The sequence below is a fragment of the Erythrolamprus reginae genome, chromosome 3 (genome assembly GCF_031021105.1).
Source record: "Erythrolamprus reginae isolate rEryReg1 chromosome 3, rEryReg1.hap1, whole genome shotgun sequence".
NCBI classification, from domain to species: Eukaryota; Metazoa; Chordata; class Lepidosauria; order Squamata; family Dipsadidae; genus Erythrolamprus; species Erythrolamprus reginae.
The window spans coordinates 111,578,249-111,602,202 of record NC_091952.1 but is presented as its reverse complement, the minus strand read 5'-3'; the positions used below and the strand labels follow the sequence as shown (position 1 = coordinate 111,602,202).

At 37.3% G+C, this 23,954-nt stretch overlaps 1 protein-coding gene across 1 annotated transcript in view; it reads left to right on the top strand.

Moving 5' to 3' along the window:
* DENND1B (DENN domain containing 1B) overlaps positions 1 to 23,954 on the top strand; it is a 234,348-nt gene that overhangs the window by 114,596 nt on the left and 95,798 nt on the right. Inside the window, exon 10 of the mRNA XM_070746382.1 lies at positions 21,317 to 21,417. Within this exon, the coding sequence (XP_070602483.1) occupies positions 21,317 to 21,417 (101 nt within the window). The remainder of the gene's footprint in view (positions 1 to 21,316; positions 21,418 to 23,954) is intronic.

Genomic DNA, 23,954 nt, shown 5'->3' with positions numbered 1-23,954 from the left:
CCTGAGAAGTTTGGGCCCCAAGTGAACCTGCTGTGGTACTCTACCAGAACATCATGCTGTAGTCTTGTGTATTCAAAGCAAAGGAATAAATCATGATTTTACAACAGTGCATCAGTTGACTTATTGCTGTTTTGTGACCACTGGATGGGAAGGATTGCTGTTTAATGCCATGTCATTGGTTCTCAAGTCAGTCAGGCATGAAGGCTTGTCATATGCCTCTGTAATTGTACCTCTCCAGATTTCCTCTAACTAGTCAGCTGGGGCTGTGCATTTTGTCTCTAACACCCAGCTGGCCTGTGCCTGACAGGAGCCTTCTCATCATCCTGTCAGTAATATGTTAAGTAGTGGGTGTCTGTTTCAAGGCCTCTGTTAGAGAAGCAGGTGGAAAGGATGCTGTGCTTTAATGCAGAGGTCGAAATATTATCTCTCTTCCCCATCCCTTACACACACACACGCGTGCACACACACACACACATACACACAGAACATTTCTTTACCTTAAAATGGACCTGTACATTTGTAAGTACATTCTAAATGCATAATCTTAAATCTTCTCACAAATTTTTTTTCTCTCTGCATAAAAACAGCAAAAGGGAAAGACTAAAAATAAAAATAATAAAGTGAATCACTTTAATTGGGAGGCTATCCTTTCTCTAACACAGTGAATCAATTATGACCTCATGTTCTATTAGATAACTCTTAACTAGTTGATATCTGCCAACAAGATACATTTCTTCTTATCATTTCTCCTTCCTTTGACAGACATGGTATATCATTTAATGTTGTCAAGGGAATTGAGAACATTTGAAAGAAGACGAACAACTGACCAGATGCTAGGGAATGCAAAACAACCCCCATTTGTTATAATTGCAGTAACCTTCAACATGCTCGTCTTCCAGCTGACTCTAAAGAAGAGATTCATGAATATTTGTCAGATCCAGATATCATAACTTAGTTACTTGTACAATAATTTCTTAACGCTCTTTATCCCAATGCATGTAAGCTTTATTTATATTGATAACCTTTTTGTTTATACTTAAGAACGCCTGTACTTAAGAACTTTTCTAGATAAGAACCAAGTGGTCAAGATTTTTTTGCCTCTTCTTAAGAACCATTTTCTACTTAAGAACCTGGGCCCAGAAAAATTTCCTGGCCAGCTTCCTGCCATTCCCCCTTTATGCCAGGCCATCTCAGGCTTTTCTGGGCTGCCAGAGGAGCCTTTTGGTGGCACTTAAGGAGGCTTTGGCAGTCCAGAGTGAACGGAGCGTTTTCCTTTCTCTGGGTGCTTGGAGAGGGAATAAACCACTTCGCTGTGGTGATTCCCTTGTGCTGCCTCCCATACACCTGGTGCGAGGTTGTCTTCCGGAGCATCTGGACGCAATACACCTGGTGCGAGATTGTCTTCCGGAGCATCTGCTTCGCCCTGGCCGGATCAACTTGGCTTCAGCCAAACTGTGGAATCACCACAGTGAAGGAAATGCGCCAGCTACAAAGCAAGCAAGCAAGTGAGAGGAGAGGGGAGCCCTTCAGCATGGGAAGGAAGAGGAAGCAGGTATCAGCAGCAGCCACCTTTCAGTCAAAGGAGTGGGAGATTTCCCCGACTCGCCCGCCTGGGTTTCTCTCTCTGGTGCAGTGTATGGGAGGCAGCCTCGCCCCGGGTGTATGGGAGGCGTGTGCTCCTCCTCGCTGCCTCAGAGTTCCTCTATTTCTGTTTTTAAGCCTTAAAGTTATGGATTTATTTTATTTCCCTCACCTCACCTTCTTTCTTCGGCAGCGACTGTCCTCTTCCTCTTCTTCTTCCTCCTCCTCCTCCCAAATTCCGAGCTTTTATTTCTTTCTTAATGGGTTTGCACGCATTATTTGCTTTTACATTGATTCCTATGGGAAAAATTGCTTCTACTTACAAACTTTTCTATTTAAGAACCTGGTCACAGAACGAATTAAGTTCTTAAGTAGAGATACCACTGTATATGAGATATGAGAAGAAAACATATATATAGTAACAGAGAGAGTGATAAATTACTGAAATTGTTGGTACTTGTGATGAAAGGGAAGGAGTTATTTTTTTATAGATATATAAATAATTATAATTAGTACACAAACAATTTTAGAAAGCAGAAAAATACAGACTTTTTAGAAGAGTTCCTCAGTTTTCTTTCAAGATTTATCATTATTCATTATAGGCATTTATATTGAATGTTTGTTTATTTATTTATTTATTTAGTTGTTTATTTGTTTGTTTATTTATTTATTTATTTATTAGATTTGTATGCCGCCCCTCTATGAAGATTCGGGGCGGCTCACAACAACATAAACAGTGTACAAATCCAATTTAAAAAAATACAATTTAAAACCCTTATCACACAATCCAATCAAACCATGCACTAACATTGACAATTGGGTGTGTGTGTTAATTTCCTCATGCCTGGTGGCAAAGATTAGTTTTTAATAACTTACGAAAGGCAAGGAGGGTGGGGGCAGCCCTAATCTCTGGGGGGAGTTGGTTCCAGAGTGCTGTGGCCTCCCCAGAGAAGGCTCTTCTCCTGGGTCCCACCAGACGACATTGTTTAGTCGATGGGACTCGGAGAAGGCCAACTCTGTGGGACCTAATCGGCCATTGGGATTCATGCGGCAGAAAGCGGTCTTGGAGATATTCATCCTTTGAATGAACAGGCAACTTACCAATAGTTGAACCATACATATTGTCAGACACAAGACCAGAAATGAGACAGTGAAATAAAAGTCCAAGCTTCTATTTGCTTAAATTTAATAGACCAGGCCTGTCAAGCTGGTGACCCATGAGCTGGATGCATCATGCACAGGCCATTCCTAAAAGCAGAAAAGATCACAATATGTCACATGACGCGATTGGGCTTGACATCCATGTAATAGACAGAATCTTTCCAAGCTATAGTTATACTTTTTGAGCTGCTAAATATTTCTTGAGAAATTCTAGGGTGTGGTTATCCCAGACTGCTTCATGCCTTCCTCTTCCAGATTGGGACTGTGCAGTCTCTTGATCTGAGTCTTTTTATGGGAAGACTCTGGCAAAATTCTCCCAGTCTGCTGCTGCAGAGAACATTCCATTATACATATCACTCTGATAGAAAATGTTATGCAAAGGTTTCTGATTTGGTATCACAATCTTAAACAATTCTTTGTCAAAGGTTTATATATGTTCAGAAAGTGCACTTCCTAACATAGGCTTCAGAGGAACCTCATAGACTACTGCTGGCAACATTGTTTTTATCTATTGTTTATTTATATATTACCTTACCACTTGGAGAAGTTCACATTAAATAATATAGGAAAATATAGATCTTGATTATTGCTTATCACATTTTGATATTTGATAAGGCTATTTCAGTAAAGGGGTTGTTTTGATTTGATTTTCACGGGTATATGTATGTAGATTGTTCTGAGTTCAGGTTTTACCTTGTGTAATATTTTGAGTGTCTATGCGGCATTTCGGTGAAACCACATTCACCATTGTTGTGATTCAGCCTGAGGCTCCTCAGGGACCGGCTGCGTCTCTGCTGGATCCAGGCCCGGAGGAGGGGGACAGTGAACAGGAGGGGGAGGACCAGGCAGACGAGGGAGAGGAAAGTCAGGAAGAGGATGAGGGGGAGCAGCCTGAGAGCCCCGGGGGGGGGGGGGCTCTCCCCAGCCAGTAGCCTGGCCTCATTGGATGAGGAAGCACAGGCTATAATTGACATGAGACAGCGACGTGCAGCTCAGAGACGGGACCAATTAGAAAGGTATTGGCATCACTGAATTGGCAACAGCTGGGTTTGGGTGTGGTTCTCCTCAGCAGGGTTTAAAAGGCAGGCAAGCCCTTTAAGCCATGTGGAGCGTTATCAACTGGAAGTTCTGTGACCCTACTTTGCTTCTCGGCGTCTCTGATCTTGGCTTGTGGCCTAGAAGACTGGAAGACTTGGGGGAGGCGTATGTTTGTTATCTCCAGCGTTGTTTTTGACAGCAAGAATCCTGTTTTACTTCATGGCCTTCGTGAAACATCTTTGAAGTTTCAGCGTGTTCCTGTTTTTAAGGACATTTTCTGTTACCTGTGTTTGCTTTGAATTCTATAAACTGCCTTTGATTTTTACCAGTGTGTCTGGCTTCTCTTTTTGGGTTGGTGTTTGCTTCTGGAGGGACCCAGACAGAACACACCATAATCAGGCTGAATTTGTTAGCTTTGTGCTGCTTTGAATATAGTTTGTTTGCAACTGCCATTTGTTCCTTATAAATAGTGGTGGGGGTGGAGATTTGGTTTAAATGTTGCAAATAGATTGGGTGGCTGTGCTTTAATGATTTGATTGGTTGGTGGAATCACATTTAGTTAAAAGATTGACATGGTGATGATTGTGATATGTTTGTTTGGTTTGGGCTGGCCTCCAAATTTCTGGTAGGCGGGATGTGTCATCATGTTTATTCATACAGAGGGGGTGTTTTTCTATCTCTATGGCTTCCATGATTATTCTTTTATATACGTGTTTTGTTTTGGAGAGTAATTTAGTTTTTTCAAAATCAATTTCATGTCCTGTTTCTTTAATGTGCTAGAAAAGGGAGGAAGTTTTTTCTTCTTTTTTGACTGCATTTTTATGTTCTGCAATGCATGCATTTATTCTTCGATTAGTTTGTATGTGGCTGCACATGTTTTGCATGGTATTTCATAGATTCCTTGGTTTTCAAGTTGGATTTTGTCGTTTGGGTTTCTTAAGGTGTTGGATATTTTCTGATTAGTGACAAATGATGTTTTGATACATACATGCATACATACATACATACATACATACATACATACATACGCCAGACAGCTGAGAGGCCTGGCGGCAGCGAAATCAACAGTGACATCCCGAAAGCGGAGGAGCAGCTCCCGACGCTGACCAGCCCAAACCGTCGGCCCCCTTTGCTCCTGCAGGCAGGTAGCCGCCCATCCGTCGGGCTGTCTTCTGCCTCCGGATTCGGAGGCACACCCATGGCCATCGAGGGCTCCTCCCCAAGCGGCACCGGCGCTGAAAAAAGATGGGTCTGGTGAGGGGGCTGAGCCTTGACCGCCACTGCCCAGATTACACCTCCTGCCGGCGTGGTGGCCAACAGAAAACACGTGGGCCGCCAAACAGATGAGGGGCCCAGCGGTGGTGAAACTGGCAGCAGCAAAATTGGCGGCAGTGGGGGCAGTAAGGCTCTTCAAGTGGAGCGTACCAACGCTCCAAGAATTAAAGGGGAAGGATCGGAATATAAGGCACCCCCCGAAAATAAGACGTAGCACAACTTTTGGAGCAAAAAATATTATAAGACTGTCTTATTTTTGGGGAAACATGGTATATGGGTGATTTATAATTATATTCATAGTTCTCCATCTTAGGAGAAGGACAGTATAGAAATATAATAAATAAATAAATAAATAAATAAATCCATCCATCCATCCATCCATCCATCCATCCATACATACATACATACATACATACATACATACATATATACATACAGTGAAAACCTAAGAATTCAAATCCTTACCAAGAAATTAACAATTATTAAGATAGTGTGTCTAAATATGATCACTTCCAAGTAGGGAGCAGTTTTATAAAATTAAGGTGTTTTTTAAGTGCTTTCTGGAAGTTGATTTGTGCCATTTGAAACTAACTTTAGAAAAATGAGAAAGATCGTGAAAAGAATTTCTATACTATTTATTTTAATGCCTCTCATCATTTCAGTATAATCTACTGTCAAAAGAAACTTTGACTTCTACATTTTATATTAATTTCAAATATTTATTACTCTCACAATACTTTTAAAAGTACAGTACTATTTGTGTGTATGTTAGCTCCCTTATATTTTGCTACATTTTAATTTTTAAAAAATGAGCATTAATTAAATATTTAGACTATAGACAGATGGTTACCTTCTGTCACTTTAAAAATGTTTTAATGTGTTGCATTTCTCTCTGCAGCAGTTTATTGTTTATAGTTGCCAGTGTATTTATTTTGACATACTTCTGGTTTTTTTTTCCCACCTGCAAGGTGCTGAAATACTTTGCTAATAATAATTTCAGTGAAAAAGAACACTTTTTCCACATTATATATATTTTCCTATCCTCAGAATAGCTTCTCAAGCATCATTTGTCAGCAGGCAGTAACTAGAAGGCAAAAAAAATTATAAAGGTACATTTAAAATAAGTTCAACTGTTGTGATTTCACCAACATTTCACATAGTTTTCTTGCCCTTATTTTTCTTGGGAGGTTTTTATAACTTTCAAGTCCAGACCAGATCCCTCAAAATGCATCTCCCACCCAAATATCAACTAGACCTAATCTTTGGCCAAGAATTCCTGCTTGCTGAAATCCAGACTACCATTGAGATAATTGCTATAATCCTTATCCCTAGGCGTGCATTCTTTCAAAATTAACTTTTTATCCCAACCTTTTCGACAAATGGGATGAAAAATATCAAGTGTGAAAAATCAATAAAAACACATTTAAAAAGAGAAAATAACAAGTGACCCTGGCAATGTATATAAATGGACCACTCAAAGGTTGGTAATTTAAGAAATATGGCTAGTTCTTGATCGTTAAAATTGGACCGGAATTTCCATTGCAAAGCAATGTAATTGTAAAGCGAGATTATATGAGTCCACGGCGTAGGGATGGAATTGTCATTAACCAAGAGTCATGGATCATTAAGCAAGTGCCCACTTGGCGGCCCCGGCCCTCTGGAACCAGCTCCCCCCAGAGATTAGAACGGCCCCCACCCTCCTTGTCTTTCGCAAACTTCTTAAGACCCACCTTTGTCGCCAGGCATGGGGGAGTTAAGTTATTCTTTCCCCCTAGGCCATTACAAGTTATGCATGGTATGTTTTTAGTTGTTTTATTAAATTGGATTCTCACATGTTGTTTTACCACTGTTGTTAGCCGCCCCGAGTTTGCGGAGAGGGGCGGCATACGAATCCAATAAATAAATAAATGAATGAATGAATGAATAAATAAATAAATAAACAAACAAACAAACAAACAAACCAGGCCATTCAGGGTTGGCCCCTCCCAACGTTGAGCTTCAGCAAAGTAAAAAAACTGTCTCCACCTTCCTATCTCCCCCTCATACCTACCCTTCTGTCCACCTTGCACCCTTTCTTGTAGGGTGGCAACAAGCAACTACAGAAACTCCAGCCTCTCTCTCTCACTCCTGCTTAGTCCCACCACAGTTGACCCAGATGGCCTTTGACATCTTCTTGCTTTCACTTTTGGTGTACCTGGTTTGGTTGCTGGACCAGGCTGCGGTTTGGATTTACACTGTGAAAAACCAAAACCAAAAGCAACCCCTGAATTGAGGCATACAAAAACAAACTCCTGGCCCCAGCTGGGCTTTGTACTGTGGAAAAGAAAAAAGGAAAAAAACTCCAACAGTCCAGAGTCGCAGCATGCCAACCTCCCCCCCTCCAAAAAAAACCCTTTCACTTTGGTGCTTTTGTTTTTTGTTTTGGAAGGCAAAGCTGTGCCCTGGAGCTTTTTACAAAGGGGTTGCTTTGGGCTTTTTTTAAAAAAATAAAAATAAAAATACAAGCTGCCTTTCTTTGGACTAATCTGCAAGAAAATATTATCTCTTTTCACTTATTCATTTCTAAATTTGTTTTGTGCTAGATGTGATCAGTATTAGAAGTGAAGGTAATTATTTTATGTTAAAAAAAGTATTTCAGAGAAATTTGTTTATTTCAGTTGGGGTATTTTGTGGCACCACCATTCAGTTAGAAAGTTAAGGTAACTATAACTGATATAATTTCTACTGATACGTATGTCGCCTATGAATATATACTGAAGCATGATGGTTATTGATCTCATTGTTCATTAATTAATTTATTTTGCCCTGGTATATGGAAAAAAGGCAACAAGCATAAATTCTCTTCCTTTCGGCAATGCTTTGATTTCTTGAGATCATTGCAATCTTTATGAGGACATCAACGAAGAAGAATTCAAAATTATTTATCAAACATGCCAGACTAGAACAAACAGCCCCAAATAGTTTACTTATCATTTATCTCTTCTGCTATGTGACCCCTCCTTCCATTCTTGCGGTTACCTCTCTGAGAAGGTGCAAAAATAAAAGACACAAGGAACCAGCTAACACTTGTCCATTCCCAATTCCTGGTGGAGAGGTTTACCACCAGGCAAAGCTGACTTAAAATAAATGGGACAGGAATTATTTCTTTCTTTTCTTTCCCTGGACCTGTGCCTTGCATCCTTCTGTACATTGAGTAGAACCTCAGAAAGGGGCACCATCTGGGGATGATTCACACATCATACTTAAGCCATTGGCAAGCTTAGTTGCCAGACCACAGGCACTCCAAGCTGTCCTTACCCAGTTAGGAGATAGAGGAGGAGGCATAGTGAAGGATCGCTTTGTAAAAAATTGTAGCGATGGGACTATCAGTCTTTCAGTGTCCTGAAAGATACAGAAGACTGAGAAATCAGTATTTCCATTGCAAAAAGCTGCCAAGATTGAAAACAAGCTGCTATGAGTAGAAACGTAAACTGATTTGTACTTGATTTGAGGTTGGAGTTGGCCTTGGATCTGAGATTGTGAATATGCATAGGGCTTCGGTTTAGTGTCAGAGACACAAATAACTTACTGCAAAGTACAAATGGAAAAAGTAAGCAGTAAGCTGTTTCATAATGTTAGTTCTTCACCTCTTCATCTCAGTATTTATAGTAACCTCAACCTGGAATCATTTATTAGTATTCAGACTTAATTATTTCCTGTAAGAGAGAAGTACAGAAATACAACATTCTGGCAAAAAACAGAATAGAATACACAGGATGGTTTATTTATTGCTGCAGTATATAAGAAAGCAGACGTTTATATGTGGGGAACAATACAAGATGTGGTGATATCTTCTGGATTTGGCAAACATGATTTTTATTAAGAAAAAAAACCCTTAAGTCAAACTTCTTAGTCCTCTATATGATGAATCCCACTGTGGAATCTAAGTTTCTAATTTGGCACAATATGTCTGGTGTTTTCTTCCCTTTCTGACCCTGAGAGCCAGTTTGGTTTAGTGGTTAAAGCACCCGGCTAAAAAGAGGGAAATGTGAATTCAGGTTCCACCTTAGCAATAAAATCCAGCAGTGTGACTTTGAACCAGTCACTCTCTCTCAGTCCAACTCACCCAACAAGGCTGCGGTTGTGAGGAAAGTAGGAAGATATGTGGGATATATTTGCTTCTTTGAGTTATTTGTAGAAATAATAACGGCAGGTTACAAATAAACAAATAAATAAATCATATGTTATCTCAATCAACTGACTTGCATGCTTTCAATTGGCTTTTAACTAAGTTTTTAATAACTTAGTTATTAAAAGTTTTATCTTTCTGGATCATAAAAAAGGGGGCATCTTGCTTCTCCTTTGTAAAACAAGTAAAGCAATGTCATTTCAGCTCTTGTTATTTAATCTAAAAATTGTGTGATGGGATATAAAGAAGAATAAATATTAAATTAACATGGGATATAGGAAGATCAAATGTTAAGCTTTTCTTTTAAAAAAGCTATCTTTCAAACAGAATGTTTTTAATATCATGCCAAAATTGAGTGATCATTTTACTAGAATTTATCAGCAAAGCAATTTAGAAGTATGCGGAACGTAATTGTTGGGATAAGAGTATGTTAAAATCAAATTGTAACTTCGAGAAGATAACGAGAGTGACTAGTAATAATCTAAAGAAAATTATTATGGGAATAAATGAATCTTACTATACTGGGACAAAATGATTTTAGGATTAAATATATTATATTTTTCTAATATAAGTGTAACATATTTGAAAAATCTGTAATCTGTAAAAATAACTACATATGAAATTAAGCAATACTATGTTTCCCATTTGTTGATTTAAATTCCATTTTTAGTCATCGTTAAGCCAAGAAATATAAAAAGCTGCTTTTCATTAGGCTTTTAAGTTCTTAAATAAGCTAGAAGTTAATTGATAATTTTAAAAAATATATAAATAAAACTGATTTATTTAAAGCACTTTATTAAAATTTAGCTAATAAAGCACAGGCGTGAATATCACTTTGTATTAGTTAGGATAATTGTTATCCAATGTGGTGACATTAGCACAAAAGATAGGTATTTATTTTTTAATAAAGAAATACACTGTTTAAGTGTACTAAAAATACATTTCTGTATTTTTATTGTTAAATTATTTTATTCAATGCAAAGTGAGTGCTCCCCGCACATGTGTGTGTGTCCCCCCCCCCCCATGCACTGCAGAGATCCAAAGACCAGCTGGCCAGCAGGGGGCGTGTGCACATGTGAAGCTGGACTGGGATGACAGCTAGCATGCATGCCATAGGTTTACGATCACAGATATACCTCTACTTATGAACTTTTCCAAATAAGAACCAGGTGTTCAAGATTTTTTTGCCTCTTCTCAAGAACCATTTTCCACTTACAAACCCGAGCCTCTGAAACTGTAACCGGAAAAGGCAGGGAGAAGCCTCCTTGGGGCCTCTCTATAAATCTCCTGGGAGGAAACAGAGCCGGAAAAGGTGGGAAGAAGCCTCCTTGGGGCCTCTCTAGGAATCTCCTGGGAGGAAACAGGACATCCACCCTCCCTGTGGTTTTCCCACTCGCACGCATTATTTGCTTTTACATTGATTCCTATGGGAAAAATTGCTTCTTCTTACAAACTTTTCTAGTTAAAGAACCTGGTCATGGAACGAATTAAGTTCATAAGTAGAGGTTCCACTGTATACAATATGTGTACATAATTATTATTTAAGATTTATGCAAATCTAATTTGGAGTCACATTAAAAATAAAAATGTATGCTTATTAATTATTTTGTTAGTAGGAAATAAATGTCCTGTGGGTTTTTTTAGTGTACTCCTGCAATAGGTATTAACTGTTGAGAGATAATGTTTCTTAATATCCTTTCGTGCATCCAGTTTCCAAAGTCTCATACTTTTATGGTCATTGGTGGAATTGTCCATATTAAGCATTATGAAATTGGAGTTTTTCTGAATTTATTCAGTTCTATTTAAAAAATAAGTGTCATTTGTGATGTTTCTTATATTGTTCCCTTGTTCTGCTCCATCAAACATTGGTTCCCTATTTGCATTTTCTCAGCTATTTCTTTTGAGGGTGTAACACAAGTGAAAATGCTGACAAGACAGCGGATGCGCTGTCAAGCCATAAAGTATTTAAATAGTTTTCAGCTTACTGTTATATCAAGTTGGGGAAAGCTAAACAAAAATATCCCCAGACAAAACATAATACAATTGTAGAGTACGTTGAGCAAGGAATACAATCCTTTGAACTTTAGAAGAATCAGAAGAATCCTTGTATTTTATGCAAATATCACTTTACCAAAGAACTACTTTAGATACCTAGCAAGAATTTCCTTTTTAACTTTTAAAAATATTACATTACATATTTTAATTCAATCATGTATGGGATTTATTAACACAGTGCATGTTTATTTTCGTTTATTTCTTGGCATGAATGTATTCATCTATTTGGGAGGAGTGAGTTTGTTTGTTTGTTTGTTTGTTTGTTTGTTTATCAGTAAATGAAAATAGAAATTTAATAATTTGAGATAGGGAATTTTGATGGGTACTAGGCAATTAAAATTGTAGACATCTGCAACTTGATAGTTTTGGAAAAAAATGTGCCATAGAACTTTGAATAAGAAATATTGCATATAAAATTCTTCCCACTGCAACATTTTTTCTCTCTTTCACATGTACAGAAATAATTTTCATGTACGAAAAAAAGAGAAATGTGTAAGTAGGGCACTTGTTACACCTGAGTTATCTTGAGGAAAAATGTCACCATTTAATGTATATTTTTCTCTTTTTTAAAGTAATTTGTATTAAAGATTTTCACATAAGTAAAGAAGGGACATGAAATTATGTAACATAAGATTTTAAAAAATGAGAAAAACAATACAGATAGAAAAAGGACTAGAGATATAAAGGAGCAACTTCCCATCATCTTACCAGCACATGCGACATTATACCTCCTTCCTTTTAAAATTGCCATATAGTTCCTTTTTCTCATACTTAATTCTTTGTAATCATAAATCCATAAATGACCAATTCATTTTTTTCTGCTGTCAGCAAAAGTCTATAAGAGGTTTTCAGTCTTTTGTAAAAAAAAATATTGTTTTACTCCTGATAAAATAGATCAATTTTATTATTCCTGTAAGTTCTTCACAACCCACTTCCTTCCCCATTGTAGGCATTACAGTAGTTTTCCATCTTTGTGCATATATTAGTCTCATTGCAATTACCATATACAAAAGTAGCCTTCCATAAGTATTTTCTAATTGATTTTCCATAAATCCAAATTAAAAGGTTATTTTTATTAATTAAATAATTAATTATTTTTTGGATTTATATGCCGTCCCTCTCCGAGGACTCAGGGTGGCTTACAACATATAAAAGGAAACAATAAAATACAGTGTCTAAATCCAATTCAATGAAAACTAGGTAAGCTAATCTAAAATCCCCAATTTCGTTAAAAATCTATTGTATCCACTCAGACAGCAATCATAGAAAACATTTGTCGGCCAGGGGGCCAAAATCTAATTGCCCCAAGCCTGGCGGCATAAATAAGTCTTAAGATTCTTGAAGAAGGCGAGGAGAGTGGGGGCAGTGTGCGAATCTCTGGGGGGAGCTGATTCCAAAAGGCCCGGGCCCTCCACAGAGAAGACACTTCCCTTAGGTCCCGCCAAGCGACATTGTCTAGTTGATGGGACCTGGAGAAGGCCGACTCTGTGGGACCTATCTGGTCACTGGGACTCATACAGAAGGCGGTCCTGCAAGTAATCTGTTCCGATGCCATGTAGGCATTTAAAAAGTTTTCTTTTAATTTTTAACACAATATGATGGTGAACCTATGGCACGCATGCCAAAGGTGGCATACAGAGCTCCATCTGTGGGCATGCACGCCATTACCAACTGCTCTTCATGTCTGCTGGCCAGCTGGTCTTCACAGCCTTAAAATGGCTCTAAAAGCAGCCCCAAACTCGGTGCTCAAAAGGTTCTCCATCATTACAATATGACTTTTAATTCCTTTAGCCAAATTATTTTCCATTTATCAATTTGTATGTTATTATAAGTGAAATTCTTAGCACACATTATCTATTAAACTTGTTTTTCTGTTTGTACATTTTAGCAATCACATGTTCATTATTTGTACACAAATTCAAATTCCATTCTTTATCAAAGGACAATATCACTAGCTATGTCCTTCGTGTACTTGAATATCAACAATTCAACGAAGGTCTTGTTTCCAATCCAGAAAAGATGCAGGATGCAAGTAGTACTTGTGAAGACCTGTGGATGAGTTTCTGAATTATTTTTCCTTGAAAAAAGTTGAAAACTACTAAGTCAACCTCAAGGCATAACCAGCCTCAAAAAACCCTACTTCGGATGTATTAACCATTTCATATTCAATATGCAGATGTGTCCATTATTTTCTTTATTTTGTTTTAGATGATATGCATTTTAATTCATAGGTTGTATATTTTAGACTTAGATTTGCACAATTTAATAATGTATAAAAATCTAATAATAGCTTTAATACCATCAAAACAATATCTGCCTACCTCAGGTCCTTGGGAAGGGTTAGACAAGTGGATAAAAATGTCATATGGTATAATGCATCATTATCATAATTTGACTTTCATATTGTATATTTTGCAAATTTGGTTATAGGGTGAATAAACATCACTACTATAGTTTTAAGTACATAATATATATAAAAACTTAATGATTCGTTATGGTAATTTTTAGCATAAGTAATCAGATTAATATATTCTGCAATTGTGATTTAGTTGTATATTTAAAATGTATTGTTTTACTTCAGCAACATTTTGAACCAGTGTATACATCTATAGTGTCAAGTGTTCATCAGGGTCTCCATGGGAACTGACATAGCTGTGGCAATCCTAAGAGGAGCAAGTCACACAACATGCATTATGACATTGTGAGACAAACTCTGACCTTAAGTATTGCATGGGATGTTACGATGCACATCCTGTCTCAAATACAAAGAAATTATGGAGTTTTCATCTTAATGTGACAATGCCCATTTTGTTATAGATATGGATACCCAAGCTAAGGAATCCTGTCTTGAGACCAGCTAAATTCCCTCTACCATTTTCTTTCTTTTCTTTTTCCTTTTGCTGTTGAAACATGTATTTCCTCAAAACAATATTAACACATTTGCTCCATATTCTCCCCAGATCTTAAGATCCATGGCTCACTATTTTCAAAATGTACAGAATTTGCACTAACAGATTGTCTGTGGTTTTTTAAAAAAAATAAAATGATTAATTTCATCAATACAATTTTCGTTTAGTTAAAGTAAAATATGAAGTTGGTATGCTACAAAATAAAACTTGTTCTGTTGTACTTTCCCCCCTACCACCATCCACCTACCTTTATTTGGATCAACAGGGATTTTTGAAAATTAAAAAAGGATTAATAGTTCTCTAGAAGTATATCCAGCTTGGATACACTCTGAAACTGGTTATACTTGTAGGGGAGAAAAACTAAAACAAATCAAGACTGAGATGGAGTGACAATATAGATTGTAAGGAAGTAATAATAGGTGACAAAGACTAAAATCTGAGTTTGTTTTTTGGCACATTTTGTCTTTATTAATATATTTTTAGAACTTTTAATATACTAATATGGTTCTATATATTTGTGTCAAAGGAAATTTGCATCTATGTTCAGTGAAAGACTAATATTTATTTTATTTTATTTGACTTCTATGCCGCCCAATCCAGAAGGACTCAGGGCGGCTCACAACAATATAAAATTACAATAACAATAAACAATAAAAAGTTAAGAAAAAAACCAAGCAATTTCTAAAATCCTAATTAAAACTTAAGAAACAGTTCAATAACACTCATACTAGTCATTCATACCAATTCATATATGTGGATAAGCTAGTGGTTTTAGGGCTCCCAGGCTTGCTGGCAAAGCCAAGTCTTCATAGCCTTATGAAAAGCCAGCAGGGTGGGGGGCCATACGGACTTTGGGGGGGAGAGTTGATTCCATAAAGTCGGGGCAGCAACAGAGAAAGCCCTCCCCTGTGGTCCCGCCAACCGGCATTGTTTAGCTGACGTGACGTGGAGGAGGCCAACTCTCTGTGCTCTAATTGGTATGTGGCAGGAGATGGACCCATAAATAATATGGCCCTGAGCCATATAGGGTTTTATAGATGATAACCAACGCCTTGAATTGTGCCCGGAGACTAAAAGGAAGCCAGTGCAGCTTGCAGAGTATAGGTGTTATATGGGTGTACCAAGGTACACCCATGACAACTTGCACAGCTGCATTCTGGACCATTTGGAGTCCCCGAACACTTTTTGAGGGTAGCCCATGTAGTGCACATTGCAATAATCAAGACGGGAGGTGAGGAGGGCCTGAGCCACTGTGCATGGAGCCTCCAGGTCTAAATAGGGTTGCAGCTGGTACACCAGGCGATACTGTGCAGATAAAAAGGCAAATGGAATGTAAGTCAACAATTCAAAATGAAATATGCATACTTACATCCATAAACATAATGAACCTGTGTAAATCCTTAAATGAATGTTTCACTTAAAATTTCAAAGATTTCAAAGCATACTTTTAAATATACTTCCATTTGTAGGAACTCTATTGATGCCGCCAATGTATATTGCATCAACCACTTTATTGGCTTCCCGTGTTCTTCTGTATGTGCAGAAATAAACTAAGCAATCAGCAATTCCAACTTATGGAGTTGAATGCCTTGCTTTTTTGAATGTAGAGTATGTGTATTTCCTGTAAGTGGATAACCCCGGGCAAGCAAAGTTACTGCTCTTTATTAATATATCATAATAATAGGGCTGCCTACCTTACAAAAATGTGACTCTGGGTGGCATACAACAGTTAAGGAAATACCACTTCTTTATACAGCTTTAAGATTATCAAGTGCTATAGGTGAAGTATGGTAGTCCAGACATATGAAAGCAAAGGAATAAGGAATAAGCAAATCAAGTTCTGGATATATGATACTATAAATGGAAAGATTATGGGTAAACATAATTTTTTGCTGTCTTCAGCAAAGAGCAGTGCCATTTCCAAAAGGGGTGGGACACAAGCCACCTGAACTGGGATTGGCAGAGAAAGCTCAAATGCTATTCTGACCTCGTGTTTTATTTCTTAAATATGAATGCCATCATCAAACCAAAGATGTTTCAAAAAATTCAGCTTCCATTTAGAATTTAAATGAATTTCTGGCCTAAATTAGGAGCAGAGAAAATGGTTTATTTTTAAAAAAAACCCATAAAGCAACAGAACAAGAGATTACAATTTTGAACAGCATTATATATTCTCTCATTCAGATTAAATACAACAGGATTAAATATGGAAAAGAAGAAAGTCTGAAAGCTCCTGAGGGATATCATTAGGGCAAATTGCCAAAGAATGAAACATGAACCAGTCAGGAAATATTGGAGGCTACAGTAGTACCTAGGGACTTAAATGTTCGACAGTTGGAGCTTCAGTAATGTGTGAACTGAGGGTTACTGTATCAAGAGACTCTGTTCACTGACACATGGAATGTCACTATTGACCACCAAACAGCCCATGCTTGACAGTTATGCTCCAGTCAGACAAAGATGTCATACTTTCTTAGTTAATCTGCCCATTTCTGATTAATTTTGTTTCCTTACCTCTGTAGAACAGCTGCAATTTTACAGAGTGCCATTACCATCCCCTTTGCTGCTTGCTGTTTTAATTGCTGTTTTCTTACTATAGAGATAATTTAATGTTTCTGCAAATGAATAGCTTGCAATTCTCCATAATGTGTATTCCTTTGGATGCATTTCCAATTACTTTCCCATATAATTTATATAATAGTCACTATCCTAATCATAGTTCTTAAGCCATTAAATACAATGCTTTCTAGTAATTTTTACATGCAAAGACACAGAAGATTAGATATTAAAACCTTAGCAACTGTACCAGGAAATGGGTTAGTCATGGATCTCATGCTTACTGATTAGTAATGGCTATTTAAAATAAGGATGGAACACAGTTAAGAACAAATAATTTCACCTAAACTTTTATTAAATGTTAGACTTTTAGATTGTACTACTACTCTTTTGAACAATAACCTAGAAATGTAATCACTGACATAAATAAAAAAATCAGACATTTATATGTTACAATCTGTCCTTCTAATAATAATTATTGCATTTAAGATTTCAGGTATTTTCCTGAACTTTGCTATCTGCTATCTTTCTAGTACTTTCAAGAGTGGAAAAAACTGAAATACATGAAGATGAGAAATTTATTTTGAAAAAGTCACATATTATCTGGACTCTTTTCAGTCTGGCTTCACAACCGGTCACAGCACGGAAACTGCTTTGGTCATGCTGATGGACTGGCGGGCCCGGGATAGGGGATATTCCTCTATCCTGGTGCTCCTTGACCTCAGCGACCTTCGATACCATCGACCATGGTATCCTTCTGCAGTGACTGGAAGGTTTGGAAGTGGGAGGTACCGTCCTACAGTGGTTCTTTTCCTATCTCTCCGGTCGTTCGCAGTTGGTGTTAGTGGGGGGGGCAGAGGTCCACCCCTCGGCCTCTCCTGTGTGGGGTGCCGCAGGGGTCCGTCCTCTCCCCACTACTATTTAACATCTACATGAAGCCACTGGGTGAGATCATCCGTTGGCATGGGGTGAGGTATCACCAGTACGCTGATGATACCCAGTTATACATTTCCACCCCATGTCAATTCAGTGAAGCGATGGATGTGATGTGCTGGTGCCTGAAGGCTGTGAGAGTCTGCATGGGGGCCAACAGGCTCAAGCTCAACCCAGACAAGACCGAGTGGCTGTGGGCATTTCCTCCTAAGAACTATTCGATCTATCCAACCATCATCCTGGGGGGGGGAGAAACTTTAGCCCACCTTTATAGATTAGTCCCCAACTTTCAATCGCAATTGCTACAGGAAAAATTGTTATTAAGTGAAGTGGTAACTAAGTGGGGCATCACATGGCCACATCCAATTTTACAATCTTTTACAACCTTTTAAAGTGAGACAACAAGTGATCATGATTTGCAACCTCCTACCAGCTTTCCCATTGACTTTGCTTGTCAGAAGACAACTGTGAAGGTTGTATATGGCGATCACTTAACTCCTGGACATTGCAGATGTCACAACAGGCCTAATACTTCTCCCTCCTCCTATTTTCCCCACAACAACAACAATCCTGTGAGGTGGATTGGCCTAAGGCTGGCTCAAAGTTATTCATCTGGCTTTCATGCCTAAGGCAGGACTGAACTCACAGTCTCCTAATTTCTAGTCTGGTACCTTAACATAGATCAAATTGACACTAAGCTAATACTTAGTTGCATTAGACATGTGGGCCACGTAGATTTGCAAAATATATTTTCACTGAAATTCATTAACCAGTCAGAGTGGTCTTCCTTGAGATATCATAGTTAGGTGCCTTGCTTTTCAATGTCAAGACATCACATACATAGAACAATAGAATTATTGGCCAAGTGTGTTTGGACACACAAAGAATTTGTCTTTGGTGCATACGCACTCAGTGTACATAAAAGAAAATATACATTTGTCATGAGGTGCAACACTTAATAATTGTCATAGGGTTCAAATAGGCAATCAGGAAACAATATTATTATAAATCATAAGGATACAAGAAAAAAGTTACAGTGATACAGTCATAAATTGGAGGAGAGAGTGATAGGAAAGATGAGAAAAACGTAATAATAATGCAGATTTAACAAATAGTTTGACAGTGGTGAGGGAATTATTTGTTTAGCAGAGTGACAGCATTCGGGGAAAAACTTCTTGTGTCTAGTTGTCTTAGTGTGCAGTGCTCTATAGTGACGTTTTGAGGGTAGGAGCTGAAACAATTTATGCAAGCAGCTCAACCCATCAATTTGGGTTGAGGAGACTCTGCAAAATGGTACTACTTCATGTAAGCCTAATTATGTGTTTGCATAAATCTACACACATACTCTCTCTCTTCCAAATTGTCCTAGGTATTGATATTATTGTGCGCATCACACTTGGAACGAGTGTTGTAGAACCCTGCGCTATTTTTTTTCCCTTTTTCAGTCATGTTCTTGACAGGCCTTATAGTAGACTAGCTAGGGGATCTTCCACAACTGATTTGTGAGTTGCCAATGCATGAGGCAAGAAATGCTGTGCTTAGTTGTTTTTGTGCAACTTGCAGAATGTCAGGCATTTAGGTTATGTAAGCGAAATTGATAGATTGGCTCTTTTGTTCATTAATATGGCTCTAGTTTGAATAGTAATGCGTACAGGTGTTTTCTTTTGTGTTATCCACTATCTAAATGATAAGAAAAATTACATTCTGGTGCTTATGTATCTTCATCCTCTGGCATGTTTGCTATCAAAGATACTTATGCAGAATTCTCAGTGCTGTGTAAACAAAGGTTCCATACTTGATTCCAGGTTTGAGATTCTGAGCTCATTGCAGTCGGAATACTGTATAAATGTATGCTATTATAGGAACAGGAAATACGTAGTTGTTAAGTAGAGATTTACAAAGAGAAAGCAGAGAAGTAGATTATATTCTGGCTACTGTGACCATACAGTCCCTTCTGAGAATTAGGTTCTGTTTCATGTGAAATTCATCTGTTGGATGCATCTGGCTTTCCTTGCAATCAGTTTGCCCTCAGAAACACATTGTTGTTAATCTCCTTCATACTTCAAATAGCTCTCATAATATGAGCTAGGCTAACACTTAAGAAGTGCAGGGTATTATGTGGAAGATGTATTCCTTGTACCCTTTGTGAATTGTAAAACAGACTTGGGCTCTTGGGACAATTGTTAGTAGAGACTTAACTCCTCATTAAATAGAAGTAAGACTCCTGTTTAGCATTTTATTCAGGGAAGATTTTAAAGTAGTGCCAGCTTAGACCCATTTGCTTGTCTTAATAGCGTTTTCTCTCTGGGATATTGTCCTTGGCCTAGTGTTTGTTCTTTGTACCTGGGCCACTTGTGCCATACCTTCCCCTGCATAGCAAGCACTGCAGCTGGCATTGTTATCTCAGACGTTATTCTAGCCTCAGATCTCGGAGAGCCCTACTAAAAAGACTATTGGTTCTTTAAGATGGGGGTGCACAATCATGGGGTGGTTATACTGCAGTAACTGGGAAGGGTTGAAGACCATTGTGGGTAAGACATGGACATATATGCATAAGTTATCTGATGAGTTGGAAGCTTCTGAGGAGCATGGTGCTTTGTTGCTTGTGGGAGGTTTAATCCAATTTTAGGCTTAACATTGTAGTTATTATTATTAACTATGTATGTGCATTTTATTTTATGTGCATCCTTTATGCTGCAAATGTGCCCCATTTTAATAGACATAGGTGAAATATCAATACTCAATATGATATAATAACTTTCTGTGTTGATTTTGATTTTTAGCTTTTTTCCATAATGTTATGTATTAACCTTGATGTAGTTTTGTGTAACTCTATTTATACCTTAAGTTTCCTAAGCATAATAACGCAGTTTAGTAGTACTGTGATTTTATATTCGTATCAGTGATTCTAAATTTTAGTTGATCGACTGACTGAAATTGTTGGAAAGCCACAATTATATTGTTATTATAACGAAGAATTGTCATATTTCTGCCGTTCCATTTTAAATGTCTGCTGGCGGATACAAAGTATTTATAATGCTCATAAAAATGTGTATTTCTTTTCTAAAATGACCAGTTGTATTTCTGAAAACGAATAAGATTTTGGAAGCTTTATCTTGATAATTTAGCTAATCTTGTACCAATTCTCCCTTATTTCTATCTCTATCTCACTCTTCATGCTTGCAAAACTGAAGTTTATAAACCTGTCAAACAAAATGATGTACAAAAACTCAAATTTCTGCCATGAATCAAATCCCTTGGCATGAAATATTTTTCAGCACAATATACTTTCTTATGTTCTGGTTCACATTACAATAAAGAGAGAATATATAATATGCTTTGTCCCTCTGAAGGACAGCATTCTGCCTATTAATGAATATATGAAGAAACATTTATAGATTGAAAAGTGACTTCATTTCAGTAGAAAACAACTATTTCTACATCTCTTTATAAAACACTGATTATCCCTGCTATTTCATTATGTGACTGACGGTAAACTTTAGACTTTCCGTTGCATATAGAACTTCAATGTTTATACATAATTGCAGCATTTTATTGTTGCTGACATGATTAATACAATGTTTTACTTATTTTCTTTCTTATAACATTACACTTTTGCTGTGTCTGCTTTGAATTCTAGTTAACTGCTTGTGTTCATGGGTCAGCTGCATTGCTATATCCAATGTACTGGCAGCATATATACATCCCGGTGCTCCCACCACATCTCCTGGATTATTGCTGGTAAGAGGCTAATTCTATATTATTCTTTACCTCCCTAATAATCAAGCAGGACAATATATTGTTGCCTTTTAATTAAATAAATAGGATCATTTGAAGATTAAATCCGGTTGTAATAGTACAGAATCAGACTGAAAATATGCCATGTTTGGCACTGCTTTATACACTTCTGGAGGCCTAAGATATGAAACATGCCTTATATGACTTACACAGCTTATCTTTTAGATCTCTATGTTTTACAAGTTGGTGAATTAATGGCATGAGACAAAATCCAAAATTTTGTATTATCTTTCTTTTTTTATATGTTCCAAATGGATATAGAGATAATGTTTCTCTGTTGAGGGAATCAAGAGGTTCTGTAGCACTATTACTAATTATATTAATATTATAATATTAATGTCGTTTGGCGGGACCCAGGAGAAGAGCCTTCTCTGTGGCGGCCCAGACCCTCTGGAACCAGCTCCCCCCGGAGATCAGAACTGCCCCCACCCTCCTTGCCTTTCATAAAGTTCTTAAGACCCATCTCTGCTGTCAGGCATGGGGGAACTGAGACATCTCCCCCGGGCCTATACAGTTTATACATGGTATGTTTGTATGTATGCTTGCTTTTAATAATGGGGGTTTTAGTGTTTTTTAAATTATTAGATTTGTTTTTACATTGTCTTTGTTATTGTTGTGAGCCGCCCCGAGTCTACGGAGAGGGGCGGCATACAAATCCAATAAATAAATAAATAAATAAATAAGTACGTACGTACGTACATACATACATACATTTATTTGTTCCTTGTCTCACCATGGGGCTACTCTAGGTGACTTAAAACAATTTTAAAAAATCAAGAAATAAAAAGAAAGTTTAAAGCAAAAATAAATAAAAAGAACAATAAAATAAATAAAAAGAAAACTAAGAAAATCCATCAATATGACTACCGTGATTTTAAAAAAAGAGGGATGAATGGGGAGCAGAGAGTGAAAAGGAAGGTGAAGTCTGCTGTCAATCTAATAGCCACCTCCACAGTAGAACTCTCTTACTACTGCTAATCATTACTAATTTGACATGGTGGCTCAGTGGCTAAGACCCTAAGCTTGTTGATCAGAAAGGTTGGCAGCTCAAATCTCTAGCACTGTATAACAGAGTGAGCGCCCATTACTTGCCCCAGCTTCTGCCAACCTAGTAGTTTGAAAGCATGCAAAAATAAAAGAAGAAAACTAGGGACCACTTTGGTGGGAAGGTAACAGTGTTCTGTGTGCCTCCGGCATTTAGTCATATTGGCCACATGACCATGAAATCATCATCAGATAGCACTGGCTCTTCAGCTTAGAAACAGAGATGAGCACTGCCCCCTAAGGTTGGGAAAAACTAGCACATATGTGCATGGGAAACATTTACCTTTACTAAGTTAACATTGCTAATCATTACTAATCTAGAACTGATATTGATATTTTGTCTGTGCTACATGTGGTATTTCACAGCTTATTTCACTTTTATGGTAGTATGTTATCTTACAGCACAAAATAGTTCTATAATTTAACTAACTCAAATGCTTCCAACATTCTGCAACATCTTCATGATTGTAGTTTATCTAGATTTTTTTGTAAGTTAATATACTTGTACTAGTCAAGGAAGCAATGATTTAATGGGCTTAAAAATAATTGAAATTAAAGGGCAGAGAGAGAATCCCATTCATTGCTATATCTAATGTACTGATAGCACATATATATCCTGGTGCAAAAGTATGCAAAAGTATGTTTTCTGACATTAGAACCAGTATCCAATCATATAGCATAATTTCACAGGTATAATGTGGGGAAATTAGTGATGCTCAGGCCACAGTAAATTTTATGTAAATACAGAGTGAATGTGTCTAACTTTCAGAAAAAGAATGGCCAAAAGCCTATTGGCTTGAAAAGATGTGTGGCCTTGTGGAAAGGTCTAGAATGTAAATCCTAGATTTATAGAAAGCTTGATTTTTTTTGTTTATCTGGAGCAAAGCAACTTACCAATTTGTGTCATGTATTTGAAGATTCTGCTTAATTGCTGCCTGGAGAATTAAAATTTATTTTAGTACCAAAAGGCCTGACAGATTTTGGATTTGTTTAATTTTTAAACATGAAAAAACAATCCTATTAACTTCTTGGTATAGTTTCTTACCTATAACACTATCTAATTTATGACGAAGCATTTGTTGTTAAGAGTTTTATTAACATTCTTACAGGATTACAAAATTCTACTTAAAGCTACATAATGATTCTTTATGAAATTCTCCCTGTTTTTCTTGTAGAATAAACATTTTTCACAATAAAACCATACTAATTTTCTAGTTCATACTTTATGTAAGATAACCAATTATTTTAGGAAAATGATGGACTAGATTAAAATATATATTTCATAAATTGGTAAGTGATTGCCAGAGGAAAAACATACATGTGTCTTAATTGTCATTATTTTTTCTCTTTTTAAGTGCCTGACACTTTCTTTAATGATATAAGTTACTAATCAGAAGCTGATTATGCCAAGCTTTCCCCAGCAATATTTTCTATGA